Source organism: Corvus hawaiiensis, chromosome 16 (genome assembly GCF_020740725.1).
Source record: "Corvus hawaiiensis isolate bCorHaw1 chromosome 16, bCorHaw1.pri.cur, whole genome shotgun sequence".
NCBI classification, from domain to species: Eukaryota; Metazoa; Chordata; class Aves; order Passeriformes; family Corvidae; genus Corvus; species Corvus hawaiiensis.
Genome location: NC_063228.1, coordinates 1,296,801 through 1,309,587, shown reverse-complemented (window position 1 = coordinate 1,309,587; position 12,787 = coordinate 1,296,801). Strand labels below are relative to the sequence as shown.

Below are 12,787 nucleotides of genomic sequence, written 5' to 3'. Positions count from 1 at the left end.
GTTCCCCCCGTTTTATCAGGAACAGCCCCCGTTCCCCCCGTGCCCTTCCCGGCGCTGCCCAGGGGGTGCTCGGGGCCCGGCCCCGCCCCCAGCGCGGCCGGCGGGCGCCGATTGGCTGCTGGCGGCTGCCAGCCGAGTGCTGATTGGCTGGCTGGTGGCGCCGCCGTCGCCCTTGCCCTGAGGAGAGGCGGCGGCCGCGGTTCCGGCCCCGGCCCCGGCCCCGGCCCCGGCCCCGGCCCCGGCCCCGGCCCCGGCCCCGCCATGCTGTGCCACGGGGAGGGCCTGCTGAGCTCCCTGACGGCGCTAATGGCGCTGGCGCTGGCGCTGAGCCGCAGCCCGGCGCTGGCCTGCCTGCTGCCGGCCGGGCTCTGCCTGGCGCTGCACCTCTTGGCCCTGGAGCCCGCGGCGCCCCGGAGCGCGCAGCGCGTCCTCCGGCCCCGCGGCGCCGCCGCCCGCATCGCGCACCGCGGCGGCGCGCACGACGCGCCCGAGAACACGCTGGCGGCCATCCGACAGGTCAGCACGGGCCCCGGGGCTGGCGGGGCACAGGCTCAGCCTGGTGGGCCTGGCGGGGTGTGTCTAGTAATCCGCCCTTCCAGCACCAAGCCCTCCGCACCGAGAGTGATGCTGGCTGTTCTTGCGATAGCTGCTGGAAGCTCTGTGGCTGGTCAGTCCTTCATCCCCAGGGGCATTCAGATCAGATCTGAATCTTGTGGGAGCTGTTATAGCCTTGGTGCTGATGGATATTTCAGCAGTGCAGCGATAATGAAATACTGTATTTTGTTGATGTAGCAACAGCACATAGAGAGCGGACAGCAAGTCAGTAACATGTTGTTTGGTTTTTTAAAGATCTATGAGGAGAATCCACAGTTAGGGGAAGATCTGGTACCAGAACTTCACTGTGCAGCCGTGCCATGACTTACTGCTACCTCATCTGCGAGGCGTCAAGACACAGCCAGGGTTCACAGCCTGTTTCTGAGAATCGTTTGAAATAGTGATTATCAGTCTCTCGAATGCAGTGTACCTCTGAGTTGAGATGTTGCTGCTCTGAGGCTCTCTTACCTTTGCATCAGACAGGACTCTTAGTCCTGATAAATTCTGAAGCTGCATAATCCTTACAGAGCAGACACCTATAGGTAACCTCTAGTGCATACCTGGCTTTTGTCTTTCTGCTGCATTGTCCCTTTTCCAGGAGGGCATTTATCCTTCAGAGCAATTGGTCTTGTGTGCACTTCACTCAAGTGTTTTTCTGGAGTTCTTGGGAAAGGTCCAGGGCAGGAACAGGGTGTGTGAAATGTTCTAAGGCAGCCTGGCTGCTTCTTGCTCTCTGATACGGGCATTCCTCAGAGAGGAGCAGGGATTTGCCTGCATCCATCTACTGCTTGGTACACACGTGGTAAACAGTGTTTACTAAGTGTTAATCTGTAGATTATGTAAACTGTAGACATTTGCTTTCCTTGCCTTTTACAAAATAACATAACTTAAGGACTCCATGGTTATTACATCAGAAGGAGAGAGCAAGATTCTTTTCTGCATTTTTATCCTGAAACATTTCAATCCCAAGACTGAGGCATAATCACTATGGTTTTATCTGCAAAATAGATTATATGGTTCAGTTGATCTATGAATGCGCTAACAATGACTTGGATAAAAACCTGCTTTGTTCTGCAGATGAAGCCTACTGAAAAGTACATTAATATTTTATTATTTTTTAACAAAAATACAAGCTAATTATAGCTGTGCTTATGTCAGATCTATAAAGCTGTCTCTTCTGTTGTGTATTTGATTTTTTAAATTTTTTTTTAAGGCAGCTGAGAATGGAGCAACGGGTGTGGAGCTGGATCTTGAATTTAGTGCAGATGGTGTCCCCATTCTCATGCATGATGACACAGTCGAAAGGACAACGGATGGGGCTGGGAGACTGCAGGACTTGACTTTTGAGGAAATTAGGAAACTCAATCCATCTGCAAAACACAGGCTACGGTAAATGAACTATTCTGAAATTACTCTTTCAACAGTGGAAAAATAAGTCTTGATAAACAAAATTATTGATTTGATCTATAACTGATGAAACTTTTTTACAATTTAAAACTTTTAAGTCCCATATGCTACTTCTAATTTGATTTTAGAAGCATATGAGACTGTATCTCCTTACCCATCACTACATTGGGAACAGTGAAACAGAGTCAAGATAAGCTGGCTTTTGAGAACAAAATCCACAGGCATCTAATGTGAAACTGATCAATCTCTACATAAGCTTGTCCTAAACTCACTGCAGGACACTAAAGGTGCTGGGATCTTCATGATGTGTCAGAACTGGTTAGAGGAATTACTTCTAAGGTTAATTCACATGTATTTCTTGACTGGACTGTGTTTTGGGGATTCTACACATCAGGTTTATACTGTTGAAAAGGAGCTAGACAGATTCTGGGTAGCCTCACTGTGACCCTAGTGGCTGATTAGGTCCTTCCTATGGATATGCAGGGAAAAATATTTTTATACATTACTAAAAATTTGATAACAATGCAACTTCTGCAGTATCATAAGTGAGTCCATTTCAGAGGAAGAACTTGTAGTGTGTGCTCCTGAGACACCGCATTAGGGAGTTCCAGAGCTGCAAATGTGCCACCTGGGAGTCTGTGGCACAAGGAGTATCTTCCCTGTCTCACTGGAGGGGTGATCACCTGGGCCACACAGCGGGAATTTCCACAGGCAGTGACCTCTGAGCAGGTGCTGTTCACTGTCACCCTGATTTATTGATGATTTATTGGTGAGTGAAGCTGCTTCTGCTGAATCCTCAGCTTGTCTTGCCTGTTCTGCCAGGATCTGCATTCCTGGCTCAGGGCTGGGGAGTGCAGTAGGAGCAGGAGGAGGGCAGCAGTTGGGACTGAAAGTTTGTTTGTGGAAGTTGGGGAAGGAGCTGAAGAACTGGGGGTGGTGTTTTGGGGTGGGACACAGGGCCAGTGAGATTGGATCCCACCTCCAGTACCAGCGTAGCAGCAACCTCTGTCAGGAATCAGCTCTGTGGGGTTGGGGATGCGCAGGCCCATGTGTGTGCACATGTATGAGGACTGCATTCCAGTGAGTTCTCCATTTCTACAGGAGCCAGTTCCAAGGTGAAAAGGTACCAACTCTGAGAGAAGCTGTTGTGGAGTCTATGCATCACAATCTGACAATCTACTTTGATGTCAAAGGCCATGCAAATCAGGTACTGCTCACTGCAGCAAGACACCTGCCCTCACCCCTTCTTTGGGTTTCTGACCTGCTGCTGTGTTGGTCTCAAGCTGGTCCATGTGGTACAATCCCTTCTTTAATATGAGCGAGGTCTGCTGTTTGTGTCACCCAAAGTTGTCCTGGGAAGCTGCAGCTTAAAATTAGTACAAGGCTTGGGCAAGTGTTGCACTCAGCTCACAGCACTGCTGTGAAACAAAGCAAAGGGAATTCCCTGCTGTGCTGAGAGGAACCAACAAGGGATCTCTAATTTGCATTACTGAAGGCAGATGCAAATGATCCATCACTAATATATTATATAAATTAGAATAATATTTTTCTTTAGCCTAGCAAAATATGGGAATAAATTCATTTTCCTCTTGAGCTAAACCCTAGGTAGTACTAAAATATTTTATCCACAACATATTTAAGGGTATTTCAAACACTGAGAATCCTACTCCTTGTAAACAGAGTAATGAAAAGGAATTCTTTTGCAAAAAAACAAAATGTCATTTCTGTGTTAATGCTATAAACAAGATGCTGTTTTTCTTCTTCTCCCTTTCTATTTCAATCTTGCTATACAAAACAGGGAAGTGTTTTTAAGATTGTTCTAAAACGACTTTGCAGTGTAAATTAAATATGAGCATATGTGTAACATCTCTGTGTGTCTCTAACTGCAGGCAGTTGATGCCCTGAAACAACTCTACCAGGAATTTCCAGATTTGTATAACAGCAGCATAGTCTGTTCTTTCATGCCAGATGTTGTTTATAAGGTGATGTTTCCTAAAAGTTTATTTTTTATCTTTTTAGTCCTGTCTGGGAATTTTGGTGTGCTGTAAAACTCCCAGGTTACTTTTGAGTTGTTCAAGTTGCAAAGGCTTTTAAAAACAAATGAAGCATAATGCATAATCTTATTAGACCACTCTACTCACTAGATGCAAATAGGAATCTACAGCAATTCCCTCCTGAAAGCAATGCAGACAAATGTGCATTGCCAGGTGTATGGCCAGGTATCTGTGTGCAAGGTACCTGCTGAATAAACCTCTTATTCTAGGTTACTCCTAAAACTCTTCACTCATTCTCATTGCCAAGTCTACTTACTATTTATTTTTTCCATTATATACATTGCATGACTGCTATGTAATTTTTTTTAACATAAGAGCTGGTGCTTTTTTAGTATGTTTTGAAGAAAAAAAACTATGAAATATCAGCTTTCTAAAAGTGTTACAAAAGGATCTAGAGGGGAAGGGGAGAAGGATTCTGGTAGAGTTGTAAATGCAAGCTAGCACTTTGTGTCTAATCTCTCAAAAATTGTATTTAATGCAGCTGGGCTTTTGGGTGAATTACAGTGTTTTCTCCTTGGTCCTGCAGATGAGACAAGCTGACAGAAATGTTGTGACAGCACTGACACACAGGCCCTGGCAGCTGAGTCACCTGGGAGATGGGACACCCCGCTTCAACTCCTGCTGGAAGCATTACTTGTATGTGGTGATGGATGTCATTCTGGACTGGAGCCTGCACAGTTTCCTGTGGCGATTGTGTGGGGTTTCAGCTGTCCTCATACAGAAAAACTTCGTTTCTCAGTAAGTGTTAGAGCTCGTTCATGGATCAGGAGATATTCTCTTCTGTTAGTCTATAGGGCGGAGTTAACACAGTGCTTATCAAAACGTTCCATTTAGTGTTGGGTAAGGTGTCTTGATAATTTCTTTACGTTATTTTATTATTTTAAGCCTCTATGTTTTTAATTAGAATTTTTATCTTCTGTTAGGTCTTAAGTTTATCTCAAAGAGGAAAAGTGTTTGTTGCTTTTGCCTGTTTACAATAAGAGAACAGAAAAAGGCAATGTTGCAGACGGTGACACACTATTGTTCCTTGATGCGATGCTGATGCAAGACCAGAGCTCAGTTGTAGCCTCAGCACTGTCTGCCTTAGCTGTGTGTAGTGTCAGGCTCCTCTCAGGCTGTCTTTGTTCCTTGCAGGGACTATGTGAGGCACTGGTCTTCCAGAGGAATTCAAGTGGTTGCCTGGACAGTGAACACGTTTGCAGAGAAAAGCTACTATGAAAGTGTCCTTGACTGCAGCTACATCACCGACAGCTTGGTGGAGGACTGTGACCCTCACTACTGACCCAGCCTGACCAGGCTGCTCTCCTGGGCAGGTCTGCAGCCACGAGGGCATCCAGCAGTGCTCCTGGACTGCTGAGGAGAGCTCTGGGAAAGGCAGAGCAGCAGTTGACTTCTGCCTGTGGTCACATCTCAAATGCAGGAACAGCTCTGGTGCACTGGCCAAAGCTGTGGTGTGGCCACACAGTCTGAGGAAATCACAGTAATGTGAAAGAATCAGATCTGACAAGCAAATTGGGCCATGCCTTGTCTGTGCAGGTGGCTTAATGATTCTCTGTTGCACAATTCTCTATTCCTTTGCTTTGTTTAAATGTTGGTTCTAAATTTGTATCAGCAATCTTTGGTGTCAAAATTTTAAATCATAACTTGACATTAGTAATTTTAAATTGTTGTACAAGTATATACTAATTTGAGGTTGATTTATAGCACCATATCTACATTACTGTTCCTAAAACAGAAACTGGAAATAATGGTGCCACAATAGAAGATGAGTATGTTTCCCTGCCCTGCATGGAAAGATGGCTGTGCTGAGTCCTGACAAGGAAGAAATAGCCAATTTTCCATGTGTGATGTGAAGGTTCTGAAAATTAACAAATAAAACTTGAGTAGCTTCTTATCTTCCAGACCTTTTAAGAGAACCAGGGGAGGATAGGAAATTGTTTCTTCTAATGAAGAAATGACACAGCACATGATTGTATTTATTTTGAAGAGAAAGCTATCTGTAGAGTGCTGGTAAGCAGTAGAACAAATGGAGCTTTTAGTTTGCCTTTGGTTGCATGATTGAAGGGTACTCAGATGGACATGGAAACTGTAATCCAGATTTAACTTGAACTTCAAAGAGTCTGCAGTTACAATAAACGAGTCTCTGAGAACTCATGGGGCAGTGCTCTTTATCAGTTGTGCAGAAGTGCATTGATGTAAATGTCAAAATTAGTGCAGATTGTCCCAATTAGGGTAAGTCCAAACTTCTGGAATACCACAGATTCATGCTATGACCTGCTGGGGGGGTGGATTTTTTGTTTGTACCTTGAGCTTCACCCAGGCACAAAGAAGCACAAGGGAGCTGCTTTCCCTGTCAGGATGACAAGAGCCTCTCCCATTTGTTCACTCAGCAGTCTCGGGCTCGTGGTGCACATCCTGGAGCACCTGTAGGTTATGTCCAGGTCCTGTCCTGCCCCTTCACGAGTGCTGTGGCCTCTGCTGTTGCTGCTGAGCGTGACAGGTGCTCCCCATGTGGCCGCTGAAGGGCAAATGGCTCTTCTGGCAAATAGCCCTCACTCCAAAGGTCCAAGTGTTGTTGCTGCTGGAGTTTCTGGCACTGGTGAGTCACCATCCTCAGTGCAAACACCAGGTCCGTGTCCAGTGCCCACAGCTGTACACACAGGGAAACAATAAAACTGAATCTCTGCTCTTGGATTTTGTGTAAAGTTGGTCCTTTTTTCTACACCTGTGGTGGCTGGGTTTGGATTGGCTTTAGCCTAAATTATGAGCAAGAGGAAGAGATGTGCCTCTTTCCCAAGCAACAAGGGAGGAAAAAAACAGGCAGTAGTAGAAAATGAGCTAAACAAAAAAAAATTATCATGGTGATGATAAAGTTGTGGCCCTGAATAAAAAGAAGCTGCGTCAAATCTCACAGTCATGCATGATGAAAAACACAAATCTTAGATGTGTTACTTCCAATCAGTCCTTTATGGGAAAAGATGTGTAAACTTTCAGTTTACAAGCAATAGTTTTACACAGATGAGAATTTTGATAAGTACTCTTAGTTCTGATAGCTTCATTAAAGCTGCTTTTAAGTGACTGTAATAAACAGTAAAAATGGCTCAGAAAAATGAGCCCAGCTCACACAAGTTATTTCACAGCCATTACAACATCTCAGTCATTAAAAACAACTGCACTTTAATATCCTTCTCTTTATTTGACCAATACTTCAGGTTTGGTTCAGATCAGATAAAAGCCATTTAAGCAAAATAACTGATATAATATTTTTTTAAACAGAACTTCTATTTGCATTTAGGCACAAGTTTCCTTATATTTAGTCAACAACACGTGGTCAGCTGTGGAGAGCTTTACTGCATCGAGGTGATGCCAGTCCTGGGGTAAGGCTGTCGCCAAATGCCCCTGCTGCAAAGCAGCCCCGCCAGGTGGGTATTCCCTAGCACAGCAATAAACCGGAGTCCCGACGCGTTTTGCCATCTGTTCTTCTATTGTTTTCTTCCGTTAAGAGGTAAAAAATGGAGCGATTCTTCCAGTCGTTAGTGCAAGAGAGCATTGCTTTCTGCAGACGCCTGGCAGTGCCCTCGCTCGGTGCTCAGGGCTGGAATCCTCCGGCGCCGTCCGCCCCCAGAGCCGCTTCCCTGGCGCGCCGGGCGAGCTCCATGGCCCGGGACGCGCCGGGGCTGCGGCGGGGCCCGCCGGGCTCCCAGCCTGCCCGGCACAAGGCAAACAGCGTCAGCTGCGCTGCTGGGAGCAGCAGCACCCCGCTCACAACGCCCCGTGCTGTGCAGGGACCTCATCTGTCAAGGTTTGGGGATGAAGTTCCATGGAACAGCTCAAACTACCACGCAAGAGCCCATAGCTTTTTTTTATTCTGAGCATGATGATGTTCTAGGGACTCTACATCATTAGTAACCTCTTCTGAGATTCACAACAAAAAGTGAAGTCTGTCTCTAAAGTGATGTAAAGTTCTTGCCTGTCTTTTGGGCGCTCCCATAAGACAAAATGTCTCATTTACCCAGGAATTTTGCTCTCTAGTATACAGAAGCTGGGGGCCAGTCTTTAGAAGTCACCACCACCAAGCTACCACAACAAGCTACAACAAGCTACAGCAAGCACAACCTATAGAAAATATTCACCCCACAAGCCCAGTCATTTTGTTTTCTCTTTACACAGGATGCTAAATCACTGTGTCCTTGGTATGCAGCTGTCACATGCTGTGTCTGTACATCAAACATTTTTACTGAGCTGAATTTCTAAGAGCTTTCTGTTTCATCTTAGTTGCTTACCTGGTGGAAAGTCACTGCTGCTCGAGATCCCAGCAGAAAAGGGATGCTGAAAACAAAATTCACAAGCAGGTTTAGGTCATGATTTCTTTGTGTGTGTTATCTTGTGTTTGAAAAGATACCAGTTACCTGTAACAAAACCATACTCTCCAAGGCTTGAGCAGGTTTGTGATTATGAGTGTTCCAATAGCTATTCTGATCACATTTTTCTATCTGTTCAAGTTAATCTTCAAAGTTATTTCCATGCATACAGGAATTTGCTCCACATACACCCATTGCCTATGTCATGCCCCAGATTCCATACAGGGAAATCTACATTTCCCTCTTTTGACCAACTCACCTCATTGTAGGATGTGTTTTGACTTCTGTCAAATGCCCTTCCGGGGTAGTCTGGCACTTCCTGGGCAGGTTGCCTGGGTGGGTGGTATGAAGAGGATCTTCTCTGAAAAAACAGTGTTTGGCATTAGCAGTCTGTGTTCTGGCTTCCAGCTGTGATTTTGCAGTCAGCACTGCTCACACCCTTGTTTTAGGGAGATGGCCTTTCTACTAAATCCACAATGAGATCATTCTGGCATCTCCTTTTGAAATCTGACCTTAACAACTACAAGAACATCCACACTTGGTGGAGGACCAAGCCTCCCTCTCAGGAGCCCCACTCGTGACTCTCAACACAGCCACAGGTTGTTTGAAAATCCCCAGCACACAGAAAATGCCCATTCATATTCAGCTCCCCTCTTTGCAGTCAATATTTATTTGTATTATCACACACATATTTATAGTTAGCAATAGATCAATATCAATTATTATCCATATTTGGTTTTTTATTTATAGAATCATTTTAGTGATAGCCAGTCATACAGGGGGATATGGGTTTTTGGGAAGGAGAGGAACCCACCAAACACTTTCTCTCTACCACTATATAGGTCAAGGAGTTTTTACTCAAGCCAAACAAAAACACCAGGCAGCACCTGTATGTGCACATTTTAACACTCATTTGATGGCTCAGCAGGCAGGACTGCCTTGAAAAATAAATTCAAGTTTAGGACAATAGTTGTCTATCAATGTTGTATGGGATTTAAAATGGGCTTAGATCAAAGCACTCGGTTTTACCTCAGCTGAAAATAACCACAAAGTATAACCCCCTAAGGAAATCCCTAGTCAGGGGAGGAAGGCAGCCTCCTTCTTAGCCTAGGCAAGGTTCAAGTGTGACAAATCCTTTGGTGACCATCACCGCACATGAACATTAGGAAAGTTTTCTTGAAATTTCATAACCATAAATTATATCTGGTGAGGGTAAGAACTTTTCTCTATCCTTCTCAGGTTGAATTCCAGCCTGGAACATACAGCTGGGGAACTTTCACAGCATCCTTTTGCTGTCTGGAGTTAAGTAGTAAACATTTAGATGAAGTTTTAAACACGGACTTTTCCCAACCCAGCAGCCTGTTTGCACAGCTGGAGGAGGCACCTGGAACTGTACCAAGTAATGGAACAGCAGAACCTGAGCAGTCAGACTGACCTGCTGGCCTTGTCCTCTCAGCGCAGACAATCTTTGGGTTGCCCGTTGCTGTGCCCGTAGTCTTTTAAGCAGAAGCAGCTTTTCTTTTCCTGCCTGTAGTCAAGACATAGTTGATCATCAGCTGGAATGGACTAATTGTCCTTGAGAGACTCAAGGCCTGTAAGTAACCACTGACCAAAAGAATTCCTTCTATTCTAAAACAATCTGTCTACAGAGGGAGCTGCAGCAGCACATCTTGAAGATATAATTCTTTCGCAATAACTCTATTTGTGAGTTAGATTTCCCTGCAACCCCCATGGGGAAGGGCTCCCACCCTCCCCTGCACAGTGATAGGAAAAGCAGGTTACAGCCCCACAAAGCTGGATGAGACAATCAACATAGAAGCCAAATTATACAAAAGATACAGCTGAAAGCCAAACTTACATTAATAATCTGCTCATGTAAGCGTTTGGTCATGGCCTTCCTTCCTTGTATTATTTGCCAGTAAAGATAGGTAACAATTCTAAACAAAACAAAACAGGTCCAACATATGAGCATTTTATTCTAGGCAGTGTCTAGATAGAAATGTATCTTGTTTATTTTTACCCATTAAAAGACATATATACACACATCTCTGTACACACACACACACACACACATATATAAAATAGATGTATGCAATTACTCAAGGAATGGCAAACACATAAAATTGCTTAAAACATGGTAAATGCATGAAATTGCTTAAAACATTCTCTTGGAAGACCCAAACATTTATGGGCTTGTATTCAAGATGAGAGGTACATTTGAGTGAGTCAACAACACAAGATGCCTTTTGGATAACGAAATAACATAGAATGCCTCTGTCATTGCCAGTTTTTTCCACTTAAGGCCTTTTTCTGGTTCTTTTCATTAGCACATACTTACAGTACAATACTAGAGAGGATGAAGAAGAAAAGTTCACTTGTAATTAAGTTGTGGTAGATCCACACTACCCATTTCGAGGCAGTGTAACTTTCCAGTATTTGTACCCACTCAGAGACTGCAGCATACATAGAAGACAAGCCTCTGAAAGGACCACATCCTTCTGAAGGTTTTAACCTGAAAGTGTGAAAAAACAGCTACTGGAAGCTTTGTATGTTAACCAGTGAGTTAGTTAATATTCTGATTTTGTACATCAGTTTTCTACAGCCCTCTGCTGTCTTTGGGCTCCCAGGGTACTTCCATGATCTGTGTTTCATTGTTAACTTGTGTCCCTCTCAGGCCATTAAATGCCCACCCCAGCCTGTGCACTGAGAGAGGAGCCCTTGCTGCAATGGATCAGTACCAAGCCCTGTGAACACAATCTTGACCTAAATGCAACATGTCAATCACTGAAACACATGATACAGCAAATTGAAAAACTGGATTTTTTCAACATTTCACCACAGGGAACCATCATTTCACCTTGCCTTCAGGGACATGAGTCACTGCAGATCTTCAGTAACAACAGAATGTGGTGAAATAAGGCAGCCCATTATAGGAATTAACTTAATTCCTAATTAAATTAATTTTCAGGTAGACTGAAATAGGAAAGGGTTTGCTTTGAAACTGAACCGCTCCAGACAGTCTGAAATTCCCACTTGCCATCTGGAAATGATAGCTCTGATAGCTTTCATCCCATCTGGTTTCATGTGTTGCCACCTGTCTCACTAAATATTGAAATCACGTTGCTGACAATTGTCAAGAGAAAGGCATACCCATGCTGCCCTCCTTCCCGTGAGCAGAGTAACACACACAAAACCAAAGCAGCTTTAAAATACTGGTGACAACCCAGATGCATTATTACAGGGTCAGCATCGCCTGCAGAAAGAGCCTCTGGAGTTCACAAATAATCCAGAAGCTGATCTCAGCTGAGTTTTCCCAGGCCTGTCTCTGCTGCAGACCCAGTATCACCTGTAACCAGAGTAAGTCCAGGAGCCAGGACTCGGTCACAGAATCTTTTGGAAGAGGAGGAAAAGTAAAATTTGATGCATTTAAATAGGAATCCAAAACTTCAGTGCAACTTTGTTTCTCTACCCACTTTCTCATGGGACAAGTTACTCAGCAAGCCACATTCTCCCAAGCTCAATCTTGTTTTCAGAATACAGAACATCTCATGAGCATCTGAAACCTTCCACCACCAATTAATAAAAGTTCTTTTATAGAGAAATGCAGACTTCTCTGCCTGGTATCAGGTCACACAGCATAATTTAGAAGGCCTGAATGCCAGTGCTCTTCCATACCTCCAGACAGTGACTCCAATGACAGACAGGACTCCAAGGAAGGAAGGACAGAACAGCAGGAACAGGAAGGATGTCATCATTTGAGCAGTTCTCCAGACTTTGCGAGGGGGCTGGCAATTCCTCACCAGACTGACCTTTAAAGAGATGAAGGTACTTTGGAATGCTGTTACCTGCCACTTCAACTTGGTTTACGACAATCCCACTGAAATTGCTGGAATAGCATCTATCAAAAGTTTCCAAGAACAACTTTTATGTGAATTTGATAGATATACTCTAGTTTTAGAAAACTTCAATAATATAGTCTTAAAATAGTAAGAGGCAAAATGAGGTTCTGATGGGTTCTTCAGAACTCTCTTGGGGAGAGTTTGCCTTTGCAGCATATGCAAACTCATGGTTCAGGGAAGTCTGAATCCATCTTTCTACATACAGCTTTGTTCTACATTCAGCACTACAGACTGCTTCATGACCCAGCAAACAACTTATCATGTGCTCATTCTACTGAGACAAAGAATTCTGAAAAGAAGACACTTCCACCATGATCTTTAGCTGAATCCCTCTGCTTACACCTACATAACTTGGCAGAGTGGAGTTGCTGGGGAGTAACTGGGAAGCCAAAATCACAGCTACAGGCTGAGTGTCTATATTGACATAGACACTTGTCCACTGTTAATTTCCCAGCCTTTAATTTTACTACTT

General features: G+C 44.3%; 2 protein-coding genes across 7 annotated transcripts in view; one reads left to right on the top strand and one right to left on the bottom strand.

Annotated features, from left to right (window-relative positions):
* The first annotated feature begins 224 nt into the window (after positions 1–224).
* Positions 225–6,205, top strand: GDE1 (glycerophosphodiester phosphodiesterase 1). Its single transcript, XM_048321057.1, has 6 exons — positions 225–516; positions 1,808–1,983; positions 3,103–3,208; positions 3,891–3,983; positions 4,582–4,793; positions 5,190–6,205. The coding sequence occupies exons 1-6, from the start codon at positions 262–264 to the stop codon at positions 5,335–5,337; spliced, it is 990 nt and encodes a 329-aa protein (XP_048177014.1). The 5' UTR covers positions 225–261; the 3' UTR covers positions 5,338–6,205.
* The window catches only part of TMC5 (transmembrane channel like 5), a 23,625-nt gene continuing 16,877 nt past the window's right edge, over positions 6,040–12,787 (bottom strand). For 5 of the 6 annotated variants that reach the window (XM_048321054.1, XM_048321051.1, XM_048321052.1 and 2 more), the window contains 7 exons: positions 12,092–12,225; positions 10,755–10,928; positions 10,275–10,353; positions 9,852–9,944; positions 8,676–8,777; positions 8,339–8,384; positions 7,004–7,760 (listed from right to left, as the gene is read on the bottom strand). In XM_048321054.1, the coding sequence (XP_048177011.1) occupies positions 7,645–7,760; positions 8,339–8,384; positions 8,676–8,777; positions 9,852–9,944; positions 10,275–10,353; positions 10,755–10,928; positions 12,092–12,225 (744 nt within the window). In that variant the 3' untranslated portion in view covers positions 7,004–7,644. Of the gene's footprint in view, positions 6,706–7,003; positions 7,761–8,338; positions 8,385–8,675; positions 8,778–9,851; positions 9,945–10,274; positions 10,354–10,754; positions 10,929–12,091; positions 12,226–12,787 lie in introns of those variants that run through there. The other variant, XM_048321055.1, reaches the window with a different exon arrangement.

Excerpts from the sequence above, each read along its gene's own strand:
- GDE1 (XM_048321057.1), top strand. The coding sequence starts at position 262 with ATGCTGTGCCACGGGGAGGGCCTGCTGAGCTCCCTGACGGCGCTAATG. Across the intron at positions 517-1,807 it reads CGCTGGCGGCCATCCGACAG|GCAGCTGAGAATGGAGCAAC; the intron begins GTCAGCACGGGC and ends TTTTTTTTTAAG. Across the intron at positions 3,984-4,581 it reads TGCCAGATGTTGTTTATAAG|ATGAGACAAGCTGACAGAAA; the intron begins GTGATGTTTCCT and ends TTGGTCCTGCAG.